This window comes from Antrostomus carolinensis, unplaced genomic scaffold (genome assembly GCF_000700745.2).
Source record: "Antrostomus carolinensis isolate BGI_N321 unplaced genomic scaffold, ASM70074v2 scaffold39057, whole genome shotgun sequence".
Classification (NCBI taxonomy): Eukaryota; Metazoa; Chordata; class Aves; order Caprimulgiformes; family Caprimulgidae; genus Antrostomus; species Antrostomus carolinensis.
Window position 1 is genome coordinate 24,065 of NW_010328785.1, and position 21,477 is coordinate 45,541.

General features: G+C 40.2%; 1 protein-coding gene and 2 non-coding genes across 5 annotated transcripts; all 3 read right to left on the minus strand.

Moving 5' to 3' along the window:
- ATG16L1 (autophagy related 16 like 1) lies at positions 1-20,704 on the minus strand. Of its 3 annotated transcripts, XM_010172359.2 has the most exons (18): positions 20,619-20,704; positions 18,169-18,274; positions 16,545-16,618; positions 16,090-16,341; positions 15,113-15,178; positions 12,226-12,312; positions 11,436-11,492; positions 11,192-11,239; positions 10,366-10,468; positions 7,721-7,826; positions 7,536-7,606; positions 5,783-5,854; positions 3,648-3,768; positions 2,682-2,787; positions 2,033-2,182; positions 1,579-1,626; positions 1,115-1,216; positions 1-722 (listed from the first exon to the last, which is right to left on the minus strand). In XM_010172359.2, exons 1-18 carry the CDS (start codon positions 20,639-20,641, stop codon positions 629-631), a joined length of 1,686 nt encoding a protein of 561 aa, XP_010170661.1. In that variant the 5' UTR covers positions 20,642-20,704; the 3' UTR covers positions 1-628. The 3 variants fall into 3 exon arrangements, with proteins under 3 accessions (XP_010170661.1, XP_010170660.1, XP_010170662.1); XM_010172358.2 differs by lacking the exon at positions 11,192-11,239; XM_010172360.2 differs by lacking the exons at positions 11,192-11,239; positions 11,436-11,492.
- LOC114818759 (small Cajal body-specific RNA 6) lies at positions 6,701-6,962 on the minus strand. Its single transcript, XR_003766256.1, has one exon.
- LOC114818758 (small Cajal body-specific RNA 6) lies at positions 9,887-10,157 on the minus strand. The gene has a single exon (XR_003766255.1).
- Positions 20,705-21,477: the final 773 nt, after the last annotated feature.

Genomic DNA, 21,477 nt, shown 5'->3' on the forward strand with positions numbered 1-21,477 from the left:
ATAAAAATAGTTCACATAACAGCGCTGGAGAACCTGTGTCAGGATCAGAGCAGATCTGAATTGAGCTGCTAACTCAAAAGCAGAGCTGCCAGAGCCCTGGGAGACTCTCTTTAAAAGCTGTTCCAACACTTTAGACTGCCTAGGACCTGTCCACACTTCAGGATCTTCTCACCCCATGCCTGAACTAGGCCACAAGAACAGAACACAGGAGACGGGACATGTATTAAGTCAGCATAACTTCTTTCCAACGTTTCCAACTCAGAAGTGCTGTAGATACATTTGTGTGACAGAGTATTTGGCACAGCTGTCTGGTGAGGAATCCCCCTCGTGTCTTCAGCTCCACTTGGTGCATAGATGCTGCATGTAAAGGCATGACTAAGTAGCATTCTCCACCCAGAACAGCTAATCCCTTGAGTCCGAGTGCCACAGTGCAGTTACGGCCATAAGAAGTCTCTGACTGAGGCTCCTTCTCCATTGCTTTGAACTTTCCTCTGAAAAGTGAAGCCCATGCGCTTGTTAATATCCTGACTCAGGATGGATCTGGGCTCGGGTCTCCATTCTGTCAGCCACGGACCAGCACCACCATGCACAGGGGCACCGGATGCTCTGCCTTTCACCCTCCGTTCAGTCAAAATTCAGACCACAGGACAGCCTTGTTTCCTTTGTCCACACTGACCACATGGGCACCCGCTGGTGACCACGCGACTGCATTGATAGGAGAACTGAAAGGGAAGCCAGGTATAAGTTTACAAAAAAAAACTGAATTCCACAACAGCACTTAACACTGGAATGAAATATTATAGTACTCTGGCTATCAAAGAAAAAGCACGTCCTCAGCTCTCAAGAGACTTGGCTTTCAATAAGCCTAAGAGGGAGACAGTTTCTTCAGAAATGTACTTTATTAGAATCATATCTCCGCATAAGTCAAACAATAATAAACTTAACCTTATTTCAATCTAGAGAATACTGCCATGAATCCAAAAAGAATCTGCACATTAAAAATTCTCACACACCGATAGAAGTTGCAAATCTGTACGACTACAATTCTTTCATAGCTCAGCATGATTCACAACTCTGGTCCCCACTTCAGATTATATGGTCAGCTTTCCCTCACCTGTGATGCTTTGCAAGTGTCCTCTCCAACTTCCCAGTGAGCACATTCCAAACATAGAGGGCCCCATCAGCTGAACCAGCAGCCACATAGTTACCATCAGGGCTATGAGAACAGAGAAGGTGCAGAAGGCAGATCACAATTTTCAAGTCAGCAATTTATTGCCACAAATCATCATTCCACCCTCAACTTCATAAGCAAGCATCTTGGCATTAAATACTCTTTTAAAATAAGTCATGTGTTACCATCTGCTAACACTAAGAGGGAAAAGCACTTTGAAATCAGAAAGTTTCCAAGATACTGGATCAACACCTACAGACATAGTCTGTCTGACCAAGAGGTGTCAAATCACAAACTCTGCCCTAGTTTTTCTAGCTGTAAATGGGGACAATGCAGCCAAGCATCACAAATAACTCACTTTTGCTGGGGAAAGATTTATCAGATATCTTGCTTATATCTGACCTTACCTGAACACAACTCTTGTCCAGTCAGAGCCACATTTGAATCCCTGGGCACTGAAAAGTTAAGAATCAGACAATTATAAATTAATTTATAACAAGATGGACTTCCAGGCTGTCACTAAAGAGCACGGTAAGGATTTCTACATGGTTCAGAATAAGCTCCAGTATCCCCCTTTATCACAATTTGCATTTCTCATCCACCCTCCTCTCAATCACATCTGAAGATATTATTTCCTTTAGGCCAAAGACTTCTTAAGCCAACATATCGTCTTTAAAGAGGTAAATAAAAAGATCCACCATAGCAGATCTTTGTTAGACTCTAGAGAACTTTGCTACCCAGGCAGAAAGAAAAGTTAGGAGACTGCTCTTTCCATGGAAATACTGAAAAACATTCCAACACAGAGCAATCCGCAGTCCAAAGTTCGGAAATTCATAATGTTCTCGTGAAGAACACACTCACCTGAATGTCTGCTTGACAGCACTAACCCGCAGATCAATGATCTTTAATAGATCATCACGGGAACATGTCAAAAGCTCTGTTCGCTCTGAGTTCAGGTCCAGAGCTGTGATTCTTCCAAGCAGCTCCAGTTCTTTTACTATGCTTTCAGTCCTAAAGACAGAAAGGAAAAAAAAAAAAAAAAAAAAAAACATGGAAATTAAAGAAAGAGTAAATCAGTATCCAGAAGCCAAATCACTGCATCAAAACTTTGACTTGTCCCAGTGTGGAAGAAGAGAAGATAAAGGATTACCGGTTCATGCTCACATTTTCTTTCCCAAGCTAGATCTCACTTTGTGGATAACATTTCCAGCCAACAGTTAGACACTACTTTCCTCTCTGAAAAACTAAATAACATCTAGAATGGCAAGTACTGGCAAACAAAAATATTTACAAGAAAGCAGACTGCCTTTTCAGAAAAGAAACAGCATCCCCAAAAGAATAACCCAAATCACCAAGCAGTATAAAATAATGTCTCTTTCCATGGCCTTCTGCGATTCTTAAGTCTCATTAGCTTCCAAGCTCAGCAAGAAGAGTTCCCTAGTTCAGATTATACTCGGACAGTAATCCCATAACCATTCCTACACTATAAGCTCTTTTACAATTGTTTTACCTGATATCCCAGAAACGAATTTTCTTATCAAAGTGTCCACTCATTACACATTGCTCAGTACATACGATGTCATTGCAGCTAGATCCTGCAAACACTGTTTTTATACCTAAAAAGGATAAACCAATAGTGACACACTGAAACTTAAGATTGTAGAAACTGATGAAAACAGAGACAGAAAATAATCACTATACCCCACAAGACACATATAGTGGCCACACAGAGCAGTGTCCAAGGAGTGCCAACAAGGAGGGCAAACTCTGTCTTAGAATAATCCTAACTTAAGTCTTCAACAACCTCTCTGCCCTTCTCAATCTCCTTTGCTATGACTAATATCCTTTTAAATGCTCCCATGACAGCTGCTTTACTTCCACTTTGTATTTAGACAGCTATAATTTGCTACTGTTAAACAACATGAAACTGTCTCCTTGACCTATGTTTGAAGTTCAGGTATCAAGGTAACCTTGAATCTCACCTTCTGTCTCAGTGCAAGGAGGTTTAAGAGCCATCAACAGGATAAAAGCCAAGGAAATAAGGTGTTTCTCCCAAAGGAAAATCTGGATGCTAGCACTTCCTTCATCTGAGATGCAAAAATTTTTGCTACATTTTCAAGAGATGTTTCCATCCACCTCAGAGTTAAAAACTCTGACCTGTCTCCAAGTTTTTAGTGGAAGACTAAAATACCCACCACCCCCAGGCTGGTAAACAAAGAACACTCACAGAACACAGCTGCTGTTAATGTAATAGCATTAACAGTGCTTCCTGCATACACATGATTTCTTATTCTTATTTCAGGTAACAGGCAGAAAGAATCCAAGCACTTGAATAACAACAGAAGATGGCATGGCTCCTAGCTTTTGCTTTTTTAGACTAGCAAGAAGATAAAATAATCTGGCTGATGTCACACTTCAATTTACATTCAGTATAAGCAGAGAACATGACCGAAAGACAGAAGTTAGGTTTCCTTACAAACTTTGCTACGGAGGTCCCAGAGCTTGAGGGTCCGGTCATGACTTCCCGAAACAATGCGTGCATTGTCCAGCAAGAACTTGGCTGACAGAACTTTACCGCTGTGACCTGTCAGGGTGTGCTGAGGACAAGAGATTTACATGGTAAAATTGCATAGTTCTCTTTCCTCATAGCTTACTAGTTCTGCTATTTAACAACTCAAAGACAATCTTAAATCATAATTTACATGTCTAATGCATTGCCTGGAGGAAAAAAAAAAATATCTATTACAGTTAAACAGAGATTAACACTGAGCAGGAGTGTGAAGTGTCACAGAGTTCAGCCTGAAGCTGGGAGACACAGGTCACCTTTGTCTGCAGTTTCTCTAGCTACTCAGGGAACCTGCAAGCTCTCTCCCTCAACATTCCATACACTGACATTTTGTGGACAGATGGCACCTGCAACACAGCCTTTCAGGAGTGATGAGGAGAAGGGGTTAAAGCATGCTAAAAATGGAAATTGTGCCTTCAGGTTTTTATAATGAGTTTCTCTCAAGGATACAACAGGGTATCCAGTCTCAACTGTTGTTACATCTTCAAGTTTGAAAACTGAGACAACCAGAGATTTCAGAAAAACTCTGCAGCAGTTTCTGTAACTGCAGGGGAGGCTCTGTGGGACTGAGAAGAACATGAACCACATTCACTTCAAATTGCTGAATGTTTACATACTAAATAACAAAACAAGATAATGAATGAAGTAAGAACTGTGAAAAACAGAAATCTTTGGTACATAGTTAGATTTTTTTAAATACTCAAAGGATTACCAAATTACACAAAGCAATCTGGCTTTGGGAAACACAAAAGAAAAACCCTTAAGAATGCAAAGGAATGGGAGCAAAGTCTAAGGAAAAAAAAGGAAACCTGTTACACAACACAAACTCTGAAAGAACAGATCATCCCATAAAGACTACTTCATCTTAAGAAAAGACACAAAGTCCAGAAAGGAGGACCTAAACTTCCACTCTGCATCTCTCTTCTGCTCTTGCTGCACAGTCATTACATACAGAGATTTACATTTAAGTAGGGAGTTTGTGGAAAAATTTACTGTGATTTCAGTTTCACTGCCTCCTGCTCAAGTACAAGCCAAGACAACTCCATACCACACACTTGAAACAAAGAATACACTATTTTACCTCCACCAACAGTGAATGCACTTACCCAAAGATAGAAGTCACCAAGGACACCAAAAAATTACAGGAAGATACTGTGAAGCCAGGTGGATGTTTGCAGAGATAACTAGCTTCTTGTAGTGAGTAATCTAAAATTTTATTCACTGTAATTCACATCCAATAGTAGGTTTTGCAGCCAAACAGAAGCTGCAAAACAACCGATATTCTTCGCCTTCCTAAGTGAGACCTGACATTTTCAAACTGAGAACTACCCAGTGAATTACAATGCAACTGTAGGTTATAACTGACATGTGAAGAAATGTCAGAAGATTCAGAACATCAAAGTAGCCTCTTCCTGAAGTAAAAAGTTGAGGAAATGTATATGTAGGAAGGACAATAAGAAAAACTCTCAGAAAAAATAAACTTTTCTTTTTGCTAGTCAAATGTGAAACCTTCTTTAAACTAGAGCTAAGTGTTCAAGAAGAACGTGAGTACAAAGGAGTTGGGAGGAGAGGAGGAATCTTTCAAAAGATATTGAGAACTAAGTCAAGCACTTTTAGGCCTTTAACAGCTAGGCAAAGGACTCCTTTTCAAGAATGCTGCTCCTGACTTAAAAGAAAAAATCCCTCTCCTTCGATTGAGGCTAAAACACAGAAGTGGTTCTCCATAAACCATAAGAAGCATTTAAATTTCCACAGAGGGAGATGCAAAAGTGTATTGGGTTTACATGGTAAGGTTTTGCTAGCAAGGGGGCTGTATTGTGAAAATATGCAGCAACTGAAGTTTCCTGCAAGGTTGTGCAGAGACTAACGCTGTATTTTAGGTCTTGCTGTGAAGACCCTTAAGAGAAATAAAGATCCTGTTAACAAAAAGAATTATTGAAAGTGTGTGTAGATGCCCAACTTCCAAAATTGCCAGGTTCCCATTAGACAAAACTGTAAATACAAGACAAACAGGCTGAGCACTGCTTTGCCTTCAAGAGACTCACCCTTAATCGATTGTCATCAACTGTCCAGATTCTGCTGGCGAAGTCATTTGAAGCTGCTAAGAGGTAAGAACCCTGTGAACACAGGATTAGTTTAAAACTACTTCTGCAAGACAATATGCAAATTAAACTCAAAAGTATTTTCAATAAAACTTTAAAACCGTATTAGTGCTATATTGCCAAGGGGAAAAAACAAAACCAAACCACAAACTCAGCAGCACATACCAGTAAGAAAAGCTAGTGTAACAACTTTCAAGAAGGCTATGGCTTTTTCTCCTTATCAAAATGTGACAGTGATTTGTAGAATCATGACTACAGATAAAAGGAGTAACAATAACCAGATCAGAAAAGACATTCTACTTTTCCTTCTGCTGCAGTGAGCAAATGGGTTCTAGTTTACCCTCACCTATTGTGTACCCCCCCACCCCCGGCTTTTTTTTTTTTCCTCTCAGAGAAAAAGCCCTGTATCAGGGAGTGGAATCAGCCTAATTCTTGCTATTTGCATTACAATTCTAACATTTTAAACTAAGGTTGCAAAAGCTAAATCTGTCCCAGGACAGATAAATTGACTTGTTCATGCCCTTAGGCTTAGGGCTCTTCCAAGTCATCCAAGATGGAGAACAGACACTACAAGATTCATGCTTGCACTTCTGTCCAACTCAAAAGAATCCTTAAAGGCCATTAGCATCTCACCTCAGGCAGTTCTCACCTCAAATGTGTTCAAGCAGCTTGCCAAAATCAGAACTAGTTTCTCCTGTGGATTAACAGCACTAGCAAATCTCTAATGAGATGGTCAGTGTCCAAAGGAAGGATCTTTTTGGGTGTGTACCAATAAAGCTTAGCACAAAGAATCACCAAATAGAAGAATTTCTGTCAGCTGTGATCTACTGTCTATACAGTAAAGCACTGTGTTATGGCAGAGGTCTCAGCAGAAAAGTCAGATCACATGTCCACTTATAACAATCCAAGACCCCAAACTCCTTCAAGTAAGACTGTTGGATGCTGATTCCAGTCATGTCTCTAGTACTTCAGGTTAACATGAACTGAGCACATCGCAGGCTGTCAGCAAACACTCTGCCAGCCACACCATTACTGTGCCGTGACTGGTGAGAAACTGCTGGGAGAAAGGTCATGGAAGTGCAAATCTTAGGATAATCAGACCTTTTACTATTCATCACAGACCTCAGCAGAGCACTGAAGGAAATAAATTTCACAGACAAAGCCTGAGTGTATTTGCTTCTTTTGTGCTGTTATGCCAGCTTTAGTATTAACTCCTTACTTCAGACAAAGCCTAGTGTATTTTATTGTAATTTCATCATAATAGCCCATAATAGCTAATGTCTGAGCTGCAGATCATCTTCTGAACTATAAAGCAAAGATGAAAATTACAGACTGCAGCATGTCAAAAGAAGGTATTTTGTACATTTTTTAACTATCTGCAGTTACTCTCATAAGTATTTGAACTCATTTCACAGAATCACAGAATGTCAGGGATTGGAAGGGACTCGAAAGATCATACAGTCCAATCCCCCTGCCAGAGCAGGAACCTAAATGAGATCACACAGGAAGGCATCCAGGCGGGTCCTGAATGTCTCCAGAGAAGGAGACTCCACAACCTCCCTGGGCAGCCTGTAACTTAGGGCAGCCTGTTTCTTAGGTAACTTTTCAATGTGTTAGAACAGAAATTGATAGAGCACAACATAACTCAGTTAATTTATTCCCAGTCACAAACAGTGGATATTGCACAGATACTCACAGCACTATCAAATTCTATGCTTGTAATCCCAGCATTACTACCAGAGAGGGAACCTTTGGGCTCACACCTATCTGCACAAAGAAAGACAAAACTTAAGCAATGGATTTGAACAGAAGCTGACACAAAGTGAACTATAAAATGAGTTTATCTAGCACCATGCCATACCCCAAAACAAAAAAGTTTACCTCCCAAGACTTCCCAAAGCTTAACTCTCCGGTCCATGCCTCCTGTTGCTAGTAACCGGGAGCCAGGGCTGAACTGCACTGCATTCACCTCCCCATCATGTGCATCCTGAGGAGTGGAACAGAACAGCCACCCAAAATGGAATTAACATAGACCCAAAAACACACAGATTAGAAATCTATAGAACTTAAAGGTTATGCAGAACCACAGCTGTAGATCTTTCAGCAGTATATAGGAACAAAGCCACAGACTGAAACTCTACTATGATCGATGTTATACAAACAGAGCAAAAAGGTTGATCCTTATCTAAAGAAAAAAAACAAAAGCACAAAGAAAAACACCAGCAAGGACTCAACAGTGATAAAAAACTGCCAGAAGCCTTACAATGCTTCATAAGTTTAGGCTTTATAAGGTAAAGCTTTTAAGTTACACCAGAAAAAAAATTAAGGAAAGGTTGGGACAGAAAACAGTAACAGTTTATATGCTGTAGACAGAAACTAACTTTTCATTTCTCCATCTAGAGCCAGCCATGGAACATGATCCAATCAGTCCATGCAATCACAGAACACCCAAGTCAGGCTTGAGTTAGGAAAGTCTGCTAGAAAACAGCATAATAGATTAACTGCATTCATTTAGTGTATTGGTGATAATGATACTTCACATTGGTGATCAAGTAGTACCAGCACAGTTGTGACAGCACCTTCTCTCACAGAGAGCTTGGACTTAAGCTGTGGTTCCTACCTGCAGGTGCAGTGACATCCCTGCTTTCTCACAGCTTCATGTTTTGAGTTGGCCACTTAATAGTGATTCTTAGCCTTTTAAAACCTATGAGAATTTAAGATTCCTTCCTTTCCCCTCCCCCTGTTAATTTCACAGCTTTATACTACTTACCCACACAGTATTAGTACCACATTCTTAATTCATTTTCTGCATTCCTTTTTAATTATTTTCAGTAACTGCTCTTTCAAAATCACTTTTTCTGTAAACTTGTATTTTTCTGGAACTTTTTGCTTGAACTTGGTCTGCCAGCCCATATTTAGGGGTCATCACACTTCAAATCTGATCTTTCTACAAGTGCAGAAGAGCCATTCAGAACAAAATTGGTCAAAGGTCTTGCATAGAAACTATGCCTGACAATGATGGCTGAAGTGACTACCTTCTCCACCTTCCCAAGTCTGTTCTACTCATCTCTCCAAGAAGCGAGCCCTGTCTGCTTCCTGTATCTGCCAAACCTTTGGCACAAAGTCCTTGCATTCACTCCTGGAATGCTCTGCTGAACGTAGACATGTCCTCACACTCCACCTGGGCTCCAAACACAGGAGCTAAAACACAACACAGATCATCTCCAGAAGGAACACATGGATTTCCATGAAATGAGTAGGGACTTTTTCCTTCTAGTATTGCAGTGCTAACCACACATCACCCCCATACTGCTACAGTCTGACAGGCTTACTACTGCAGCTGGTCCTACTCCTGCTGCAAGATGGGGAATTGGAATGAGGCAGCATTCCCCACATTGCCAAGACTAAGGGTCAGCATAGTCTACTGTGGTTTGCCCCTCCATATTGGGAAGACAGGCTGTGCTCCTCTTGGAAGTTCAGATGACATTACAGAAGATCAAGAAAAAGGTGAAAACAACATAGCCTCTCACATGGTCCTTGAAAACCTCACATATAGAGCTTCACAATACCTTTTATGATGAAATTAGATAGGATTATATCTGCTGATCAACTGTGCTTGTTGTACCTAGCCAGAGGAGGAGAGAGGTTGCAACACATACTGCAGCCATGAACACCTTCTCTGATGCTCCCTGTTCAAGTCAGCTACAGGCTGTCACTTAAGTTATGACTCTATTCTCACTTAATGTAACATTGCTATTCCCTCCACCCCATGACTCCCACTAGAGAAGATTGTAACAGGACAGGCTCGGAATACACAAGCCTCCATGCTGCAGTGAGCCACTCGGTGTTTTATCCCTGGATAAAAAAGTCATTTCATATTCATGAAATATCCACATCCAGCATTGGAGGGCATGAGAAAGTTCAAGAAGAATGTTTAAACAAGTAGCTGTGTTTTAAGACAATTTACCACAGTATCTTTCATTCAGAAGGCAATGCCCTTCACATAAATTTGTTTGGCCTTGTGAGGCCAAAACAATGCACAAAGGAGGTCTCAGCTTGAAAACTTTAGATCACACACAACAAATGAAGACAGCCCACTACCACAAGCTCCTCTTAAGCAGTTCTGTTGGATGACATTCAGTGCCACAACTCCCTTCACTGTGGAGAACTGGCACTGAAATAATTCCAAACTGTCAGCAATCTCTTCCTCAATCATGGCTCTACTATGGCATGACAGAACAGGGACTGCTGGGAGCCAAGAGGGTAATGGAGTGTAATTCCCCTGTGCCCTCAGACCTTTTACTAGTCATCATTGACCTCAGTAAGACAGACATCAAGTACACTGGCTTTCAGAAGCATTTGGGCTAAGAATCAAATAGTCTGAACTAGGCTACCAAATCAAGAATTCTTTCTTGTTTGGCAATGGTAATAGAAAGTTTCAGGAGATCAGTTCCACACAGATAGGATTTGCTTCCTCCAAAGACAGTAAAAGGAATGGTAAAACCAAGATCTCCTTCTATACTTACAAAGACACATACGGCAGTAGTGGGCACTCTCACTTCTTTACTGGCACCTGGATGTGGCTCTACATTATCTTGGGGAGCAGGGAACGAGGACAAAGAACGCCTCCTGAGATGAAACAAAGCAGAAATATTTTAAAATGAAAAGTGAATCCTATTTCTCCTGAGTTCATCTAGATCTGCACCTGTCACTCAACTACGCTGTACAGTGATTTAAAAAACTGGGGAAGGAGTTTTTACATTTTCTTTTACCCCATCTTACAAAAATTACATTTGTCATAACAACACATACACTCGTGGCTTTAAATATTTCATAGCACACCAGATAAGTTACCTGAACTGATTACTCATCTCATTTTGGAGCAGTATTTTTTTTTTTTTAATAGGAAAGAGAAACATGGGAATGACTGCAGCTGAGTACAGCTTGAGAGACTGCAACCTCATCATCATGCCTAGGGAGACTCAACACCGTTGCAGCACTCCATCCCAGGCAGGAAAACACTCCATTCAAAAGCTTAGGCTGCACCATTTAAGCAAAGACCATCCACCTAATGCAGAGCTTGACTTAGAAGGACTGGCTCCACTCTGGATACTACGCACAGAACCCAACGACTTATTTTAAATAACCCTATTAAAGGAGCAAAGGGCAGTGGAAAGTCAGAGCAAACCCCATGTATTCTCTCCACAAAGAGGGGCTCATTGCCTCTCTAACTGTAGACAGTTTCTAGCCAGTCCTATCAACATCTGAAATTTAATCAGGATAATGCGGCTGGGTTCCATGTACTTCAATGAATACATTCACATGCTGGACTAAGAGCGGATATGTTTTCACCTGGCAGCATCAGAAGATTGATGTCCCAAAAGGGGAGACTCAGACAGACTGGAGGGAAAGGTCAGAGGTCAGCACACGGCAAGATGGAAGAAACAGGAAGTTGAGGAGAACAAAAAAGAAAAAAAGAAAGGCAGAAGCTAGAAGAAAGGCTGAAATAATTTGTTTGTATTCCCTGCATCACCAAGATTTTGGTGTACGTTGAAACCAATATACAAAACAAATAGGTGAAAGTGTTCTAACCTACCCAAAGATATTAGTGATAGAGTCCAGAAGGCCTCCAGCTGGCTGGGAGAGTCGCTTACTGAAGGAGGGGAGGACAGGTTTAAACCTTGTGAACAGCTTCTCCACATACAGATCAATACAAACACAATTCATAGCAACTAGTCTCTAGAAAGACTCCCTCCCCTGCAGACCCAGTCCAGAGACAGAGAACACCAACAGCAGACAACAGTTTAAAAGTCAGTAACTACAACTCAGAATATAATTTGTGAGTGAAGTTTTTTCAGTCTCCCTCAACCTCCACCCTGTGGATCACTGGTTTTAGACGTAACAGTCTGCCAAGTCTGAAGTTTCAACCAAATTAATCCATGCTCTCATGTAACTACCTTCTTACTTTCCACTCACTGCTATTTTAGAGAGAGAAAAAGATGCATTTAATCTAGGTGAAGATATTTCCAGCATTTCAGCTAAATCAAAAAACACAGCTATTTGTAAAGTCACACTGATATCTTGTATAGTAAGAAATATAATACAAAAGGCACTGCAATACCCATTTTATTGCCTATTTTCCTCTTAAACCTTTGTTTTAAGATTACACACAGATTTTTCAGACACTAGTTTAATTTATATAAAATAGCAAAGGAAAAACAGAGCATATCCAGAGCATGGTAACAGAGAACACAGCACATGAGTTTTATGCTGCTCAGGTGGAAGTACTAAACTGCATTCCAGCTAAAGTCAAGTCAAAACTCTAAGTAACTCACAGCCCTTGTTCTTCCCCAATGATACGGTAAAAAATCTCTTGATCTACAAACCTGGATGTTCGGCTGATAGCTCGCACTGGAGATGTCTCCTCAGCTGTGTCAGAGGTTTCATCTGCAAGCACTTCAATATCATCATCCCTGCTGAAATGAGAGAAAACACTTCATTTTTAATCAGCCAGAGCTTCCTACAGAACTCACCCACTGATGTATATGAACTAAATGGACAACGCTGTTCCAGGGTCTGTTGCTGTCTGCAGCCAACCTGCACCTAGGTTTACTTAGCTGTAGTAACACGTAGGTAGATCCAGACAACACAAGCAATGATCTAGTTGTCACTGCCAGAAATACCACATTCAACATGCAATGTCTGAAAACAAGTACATGCAGCACCTAAATTACAGTTGTTTTTCTTTCCCGCCGCCAATTGCACTCTTCACTGACAGAGCTGGATTCCTCTCCCCCCTTCTCCCCCCCAATATTTACGTTGACAGGCATACTTTCCAGATTCTCTTTACTATAGGCATTATGTTTCAGCTTGCAGCATTAAATACAGCATTATAAAGATCTATCACATCAAAGCAAGATTTTGTATAGTGAACTATTTGCTGGAACAGCTACAGAATAGCAAAAACATGAGTTACTGCAACTCCAAATATAGCCAATATCCTATTTTCACATTTTTTTTGCTCTTCCAAAAAAAGAAGTATTAGAAAAAGCCCAAGAGTTTAAACTTTCCTTCTTCATCCACACCAAAGACATCCAGATACCTTCTCTACTGTTGTACTTCAGGTATTGCTCCATTAAGCACAAGGGATGCTTTGCTTCACTCGATTAAAGTGCTGCTGTATGACTGAACAGAAGTGTGAGGTTCCAATACACAGGCCATAAATTAATCCAGCTAAACTACTCAGCTAATGCTAAAAGGTTTTTCCCCGTTAGTCGTCATGGGCTCTGACAGTCTGGTATTTTTTCCTTCAATGATGATTCCTCCACTGCTGACTTTGCAGGACAAACTATTTTTAAAAACATTCTATCAACCTGATGCCACTGGACTGAATAGGAAGTTTAAATTCAGCATTTAAGTAGGAATAAAACAATTCCTGTCATGAAATAACAAAACAGCTGCAAAAGAATTGAAAAGGATAGGACCATTTTTAATCTCTCATTTCAGAATATAGCTGCAGTTTAAGTTCTAAGATTTTATATATGAAAAGTCTAAGGAAAATATATACGCTGACTGAAAGCATCTGGCTGGTATTTCAATAAAACAGTAACAAGTTCTACTGATATTTCTTTTTTAAAATCTAAAGATTGAGCTACTAAAATTGAATGTAGCAAAAGAACTTTCCACATATAACTTAACATATTTTTGAAGTGAATATAAGCACCAAGGCACACTCCTTGAAATACTGCAACCTTCCCCTTCAGTAAGCAGCATATTTATACAATACAAACCCCCTACAATTATGAAATAAAAAAGAAGGAATCAAAAACATCTGTCAAGCAGAGTTTGAGTAATTTACAGAAGCAATTATTTTCTAGAATTTTTTTTTTTAAAGCAAGCTTCTTTTTAAATTCAGTGTCTCATATCAATGAAATGCTGAGATCATGATCCCCACCACAGCAGGAAGTAAAATATTCAAGCTGTTGTGCTACAGCTACATCTGAGCTCAGCTCTAAGATAGGAAGGTCTTGCTTTGGGTAATGGAGAGGAAGAAGGTTAACAGGGAAAGTGGCCACAGACATTAAATGTGCATTTCCCTTCTCAGTGCAGTATTATTTATTGAAAAGTTTAATATTCTAAGATATTTGATGTAAACACACAGGGAGTAACACAAAGGGGATATTGCTATTCTTACGAGCTGGGAAGATGGTCCCCTGGCTTGGCACTGTCCACTGGCCTGTGACAGAGCGGTCAGCAGTAATCTGCCATGGACAGTCACACCTCAATAAGCTAAGGGAATGGAAGCATTTAAATATTTCATTTAAAAAAAAAAAAAAGCAAAGTAAATGGTGCTAAATAGTTGTATTGTTAATTGTAGTTTCAATTTCCCTTTCAAATGCTACAAGCTCTCTCATACTCCACTTACACGTGCCCTCCTACCTACCCCAGACTTTTGCGTGGGCCCTTTGCCAGAGCAGACAGGTTGCTCCTGTCATGCACAAGGACACACAGCACAGAGACCCAATGTGATTACATGATGCTAATACAAAGATAACAGGTATCAAGAAAACGCCTCTGAAGACTGTCTCGGCAGTTTCCTGAAACAATGCAGTAGGTGTAGTTCTTCTGGATTTGGCTAACACAAGTGCCAATAACCTTATCAGTCTGGTGCAAAGCACATCAACTGCCCATTTCAGTCAGCTGATTAAATATCACCCAGGAGTAAACACAGCAGCAAAAAGAACAAGAGACCAGAGATATTTATCTCTGGCCTGCCAGGAAAAGTAACTCCACGTCTACCTATTTTTTTTTCCTACAGAATAAATCTCTCCCAGTATGGAAGAGATCAATATATATTTTCACCCACCTTAACTCACTTAGTAACTGTTCCTACAGGAAATCCTTAAACATATTTGTAGTCTAACGCTTAAAAAAGCAAGCACCTCCAGAGTATACTGTTTCATGATTGAAGAACTATTTTGAAGACCAAAGACACCACATAGCATAGGTTTTTATGCTGAGATAAGAACATATATTCACCATATGAACCACTATTATGGCTTTCAGTTGAAGCATCTATATTTAGTCATAACAGAGCTTCTCCTTCTGGAAGTTCAAGTAGGGAGAGTTACTGTATATTTTTGACTTTACACCAAAGTTCAAACGCTCCTCTATGTCACCAAATTTAGAAATAACAAAGATACCATTTATCATGCATCTACATAAAACTGAAGCATGAAGTGATGATGGAGACTATAAATCAAGACTGCTTACGGTTCAACAGGCAGGGGTTCTTTGGCAGCTTCTGCTAGCTCCTTCTGCAGCCTGGCTTGTCGTCTCCTAAGAAAAGGAAAGCAAGGGTATTTAAAAAAAAAAAAACAAACCCACAAAAAACAAAAAAAATCCCCCATAACTTCCTTAATCCCATTCCAAAGGTCATCCTGCACAGTTTTAATGGCCTTCATAAGATTAAAAAAATAATAAAATCAGACCACTGCCCTAATTTTACCCTACTTTTCAAGATACTCAGTGAAGGAGAGACAGTTTTCTTACTGTGAATAGTGAAGGACAAGATCAGTCAAGTGAGGTCCTTTAAGATCCACAGGAATGTGGATTTGCTTGGAGTGCAAGAACTTGCAAAAATAATGATTGTGTTAGTAAAGATAATGCCAAGCTGCCAACTACTATGAGACCTGCGTTATAGCTTTTAGCCTCCAAGTATTGTTATCTGGCAAGGAAGGTGGAGCAATTCAGAAGAAAAATTATTATTTTGCAAGAAAAAAAACACCATACAAACTTATTTTTGCAAGTTATACATAGCTCAGTATCGTGGCAGCTGCTCCTTTTAGCAGAATGAAAAAAAAAAAAAAAGCTTAAGTTTGTTAAATCAAAAAAGGATAAAACTAAGAGTGGTTATCAAGATGCAATATGAACAAGAGAAGTCCAAATCTAACACCAGCAAAAAACCCCCAGTTTCCATCTGATTTATGAACTCCAGGCCAGTTAGATGTTGCTCAAGAAACAAAAGAACATGTTTTATTCATTTAAATGACAGGAATGTTTTCACAAAGCATCCGTCTGTATTGGCCAGAAGGAAGAACACGAAGTTCTGGGCTCTCACTGCGTTGTGCAAGAGAGATGTGCAATACAGAGATCTCAGAGATCAAAACTTAATATGGTTTTATCTTACGTGCTCTTAAGCATTCAAAAGTATATTGGGAAGTAGTTTATCAAACAGAGGTCAATCTCACCTTGAATCCTTTTCATTTTCTGCATTCAAACGATTGGCTTCTTGAGCTTTCTCTGCCATCCAACGTGAGACCAGCTCCTGGTTGTCTTCAGTAGTTTTCCTTAGTTTCTCCTCCAAGGCATTGAAGGTGATCTGGAGAGCATCATATTCATCTTTCAGTGTCTGATTAGCTCGCTCAAGATCTTGCAACTTGCTACGCAATTCCTGGCACTCTGTTTCCAGTTCAGAGATCTTTTGCAAATACTCTGCAATCCTGGAATGGCAACAAAATCCACAAAACAATGAGGATCTCTTTTGGGACCTATACCATCTTCTTTGTGCTGTTTGTACAATGCCCAACAAAGGCATTTTTAGCCCATGGCTAGGACTCCTAGAGGATATTATAACACTAATAAATAATTCAACCAGAAGTCTGGGTCTCATACCAACCACACAGATGAAACAATTCCTACTCACTTTGCTTCATTCATCTGCATCTCTTTGTCCTTCTGCTGCATTTGGTTATTCAGATCAATTACAGACTGGGCCAGCTAGGGAAAGGAGAAAATTACATTACAAAATGCAGGGATGCCAGCTGGATAACACACTGAGTAGCAACCAGTGAGAGTACAGACCAATCTAACATTACAAGCATGAAGCATACCGTTCAGGTCTTCTTTCACAGCTTTTTATACAGATCTGTTTACTGCCCCTATCACACAGGTCACTAAATCAGGGAATCCACTTTCAAAAACGAGTTGTCAAGAAGTTACTGTCCTTTGATATCTCACTTCATTATAGCAAAAAGTGTATTTAATGAAATCACATCAAACAGAAGGCATATTAGGAAGATATTTTATTGTTTAAAGTAGTGGGAAAATCAATGCAAAACCTAAAAACTGCCAAGTAAGTAAACCAACAAATGAGTACTAACAACCATGCAAAAAAGTCTTCCTGTTATGGCCAGGAGAGCCATTACAGGAGACATGCAGCTTACATATTGTAAACACAGGTTTCATGAAGGGTTATCACACAAAGTTAGTTGCTGGTGAAGTCTCTGCAATGCATAGGAAATAGATGGGCAGAGACCAACACTAAGGAGCTGCTGCTGCCAGCTCACACCTATCCACTCAGTGAGCAGCAGGGAGCCCCACAGCATGCAGAGCCTTGGCTTTCCGCAGAAAAGGCAGACAGTTTTGAGAAGAGTGTCTGCTGGGGTAGATGGCTTCGGATACTGGGTTGGTGGGAAAGAAGGGATTTTCACTGCTTTGACTCATCAGTGCACACCTCCTGTAGAAAGCCGTCTCCTCTTTTAAAAGTTCAGAATTACTGACACTGGAGCTGCTCCACAACTCCAGTGAGGTGTGATCAAAGGAGCACGATAACTTTTTCCAGGTCACTCCCACCTTCTCCCTACAAAAGTCTGCAGTACCATTCAGATACCACCTCCTGCACTCATTCAGTCTACTGTTGTGGCTTTTAAAAACCTAATTCTGACAATGAAGCATCCACATCTTCCCATTAAAAAAACCCTAAAAATAGCAGATTTTCCTCTCTTCCAGACCCAACTCTCATAGCTAATGGAACTTCTTGGCTCCCTGCTACATCAACAAGGCAGAATCAGTACTCCCTTTTCAGTCTAACACCACGGCACTTTCAACTTTTGCTTGTGCTTGTTCATTTTCATCCGCTCTTATCTAACAGTGGTCTTGCAAAGTGAGAGCCAAGTGAAACCACACAGATTCACCTAATCTCTCACTCTGTCTACTTAAAATCTTTCCAGTGTAGAACTAGTGGTCAAGCATAGCCCTGTAAACTGGATCAGTTCCTTCCTCCTCTAATAAATACAGTAAAAAACCTAGTCATGAAACAAAATAAAGCACTTCTTAAAAATCACGCTATGCTGACAATGTAAGCTCTTATTTCCTAGCTGTCAGTTTGAAATACCATCTCTGGTTTATTTTAATCACCAATATGGGCTGCTTAAAAAGGCTGTACATCAAATAAGGAACAAATGATGATCAATAAGCTTGGTAAAATTAAGGTCACCTCCACAAAGGGCCACATATGCACCATAAAGAACACAAGAGGGCTTTCTGACCTCGCCACGTTTCTTATGCAGCTCTGTCAGCTCCTCTTGATGCTTTATCTTCAGCTGTGCCAGTTCCTGCAACTGAGCATCATTCCATGTGCCATCATGTCCTGGACTGGAGTTAGAGAGGAATAAGAGATGTCACAAACTACAATCCAGCTGCTCCTGTGCCTTTGACCTGTTAGTCTCAAGATAAAACTCCCTTAGATTTTCTATACTATATCAGAGATACAGGTCATTCATAACAAACTAAACCACAGCTAGTTCCCCTACAACACACTTCTCGCCAACCAAAATACCATTATGCAGTACTGGAAAATTCAATTTACTGAGGACTCGCTTCACCCTTTTGTGTATTTCTAAAACAGAATTCAAACTCAAATGAAAGATAACTAGTTTTTGCTTAAATTTACATTAAAACAATTGAGTCTTAAAAGTACACTCTCCAAATTCTGAAAGATTTATAAATATTTTGCCACCTGAAATTTGTTTCGGAGGGAGCTGGCAAATCCTGACAATGCTAGATATCTGGAGACAGCATAATACAGGGCACAGAACCAAAAGCCAGTGAACCAAGGATATATTCCCAGGCCCTTGGGTCTATAGTCCCAAGTGTTACAAGTCACTTTTTCATTGTCCTAACTATATTCTAGCCTCCTACTGTGTAAAGGTTTTGCAGTGTTTTTTTAATTGTGTTTTAAAACACAGTGGTACTGTGACATAGTCTGGAATTTCTACACACCAGAAGAACACACATATCACCCCCCAAACAACTATGATTGCAACAGTTATCACTCATGTTTTTCAAAGCACACAGACAGGAACAGAAGTCAGTTTTTTAAAAGCATATACACGCATATACATATCACATACACAGCCTTTAAGCAAGTCAGTAGCTACATTATAAATTACAGCTTTTAAAAATAATATTTTTAAATTCACCACTCTTACACAAGACAAACAGAACAATGTAATCACAAGAATCTGTTTCTGCAGTCATTCAGTTTTATAACAGTCCAGTGGGAAACAGATAATGCATTCAGAAGCTGAAAGGTCTCACAGTGATATCAGTGGCTTAATGCTCTTCTCAAAAAAACAAACAACAAACAAACAATATCTCACTGAACTAAGGCTGTACTAGAAGACGATGCATTTCCAAAACACTGTGTCCAAACAGATAGGAAGCCAACTCCTGTGGTAATATCCAACATATGCTATAACTCTGGCCACGCATACACCTATAGCCAGAACTAGACACTCCTCCTCGGCCTTAAGGTAAGTAATAGCATTTTTCTTCAGCTATCTAGGATTAGGGAATTCATTCTGTTTCAAAAAAACTGTCATATACCGAGGACAGTATCAGAGTTCAGATTAGTATTTACTTTGAAGATGCTGTTTCTGTGCACTTCTACTCATTCTCATCTACTCCAGCCTCACCTCTTACAGTAGGTATTCAACTAGAATCAGATTCCTGTAAACTAAAGATGGTTCAAGACAACTGCAATCATCAGGAAGACACCTTTCATCTGGGTGTTAACTACAACGTGCTGGCCAAACACTGACATTTTGCCTGCAATTCCTATAAAATCAGGAGTTCTTTCCTTACTAAGGATAGTACACAATAAACTTAGCTATATTTGTTTTGTAACCCAATGAGAGACATGGATACAGTTTTGCATTATATAGCAAAGAGCTTCAACAGAAGAAGCACTTCCTACAGAAGTAGGAAACTCCGAGCTACTTAGCCCTGCCATTTTCTTCAGTTACACAAAGAGCAAAATCCAACAGCCTGTACCTGCTGGGATTTACACGCTGTCCAGACAAAGGACACACTAGTAGTATATTGGTTTGCTGTGGATTCAAATGAAAACAGAATAAGCTGCATGACTCCTGTCTGCAGCACTACAGTGCTATTCCCAGGTCAGAGAGGAAGTTTCCTGAAAAAACTCTGCTAAAAGCAGGGAGAAGGCACATCCTTTTTAGCATATAGTGCTTATTTAGGACCAACACTCCACAATCATTATTTTCTCCATTCTCCCCATTCTATGGGATAAGACAAATTGAAAGAAACTAAGACATTGGCCTATCCCTGCACTGCAATGCTTGTAAGATTGAACAATTTCAAGAGTCAGATCACAATCATTGGGAACTAACACTATCAGCAAACATTATAAGCACTACAAGGCAAGCAGATCAGGAGCAGAAGCTCACTCTGCTCTACTTAGAGTTTGTGATAAACTACTTTCTGTCCAAAACTCGGTCAGATCTTTCTGCACTATGTACTTTATCATATGTTTAGACTTAGTTATAATTTATTTTTAGTTCAACAGATTTCCTAGTTTGTTTTATTTCAAGTTACTGTAGTAAACCAGAAGTTGCTTGTGTAATGCATCAAACAATGGCTTAGGTTACAGTGTGCATGACGGAGAGATGACTGAGAGAAAAGGAATTTTCAATACCTGATCTCATGTCTGCTCTGCATCTCATATTTTTCTGCTTGAAGCTTATCAGCCAGCACCGCATGAAGATCCGACTTCTCTAGTAGCTTGTTATCTGAAAGGGCAAAAAGTGCAATTAAGAAGATAACAAAAAAGCAAAACCAGATTCCCATCCTCTTCTTCCACCAGCTAACATCCAGTGTCTTTAATTATCCTGACACAACCAAACACTATGCAAGCTTCCACCACATCAGTGTCCTCCTTTTTGATGTCAGCAGGCTAAGGCAGTATTCAGCCACAACTCCAAGAATTCCTCATTGATCCAGATGCTGTGTGGGACTGGTCTTATGAAAGTTTAATAGAAAGGCTGCTTAAATCTATTGATACCTGCTAAAACAGAAGGAGTCCAAAGTTCAGTCTCTTTATAGCCCCTCAACTGATAGCAACAAGGAAAACAGCCCTGTCAGAGAACTGGAACAGAACTCCCCAACCCCCTAACGTACAGCACCTCAGTGTGTGAGCCAGCAGCAGTCAGGAGACCCCCACTTCCATTCGCTCCTCTCACAGCTGGAGCAGGTGAGAGATGAGCAAGTAAGCGCGGGATAGAAAGCGCTGGACCCCAACTAGCTCCAAATTTTACAGAGGTTCACGAGCATGGTCAATAGCACTATTGTTCTCAGTTCAACAAACATCTCAGTGGGAATTATAGAGACAATTTAGACATTCAATCACTGTCCACAGCACAAACTCGGTTTAGCCCGTGAGAGAACTGAAAGAAGTAACTATGTATTTTCCTCAATAATACAGAAACCCCAACTTTTCTCAATTCTGACAAACACCTCCCAGCCAGCCTTCTTAAAGCGACACTCGCGAGGCCTCG

Coding starts and splice junctions, on each gene's coding strand:
- ATG16L1 (XM_010172359.2), bottom strand. CDS start 20,641: ATGCAGAGCAGACATGAGATCAG. Junction 16,619..18,168: donor TGCATAAGAAACGTGGCGAG/GTCAGAAAGCCC, acceptor TCCTTTCCCTAG/CTGGCCCAGTCTGTAATTGA. Junction 12,313..15,112: donor GAACCCCTGCCTGTTGAACC/GTAAGCAGTCTT, acceptor TCATTTCAGCAG/GGATGATGATATTGAAGTGC.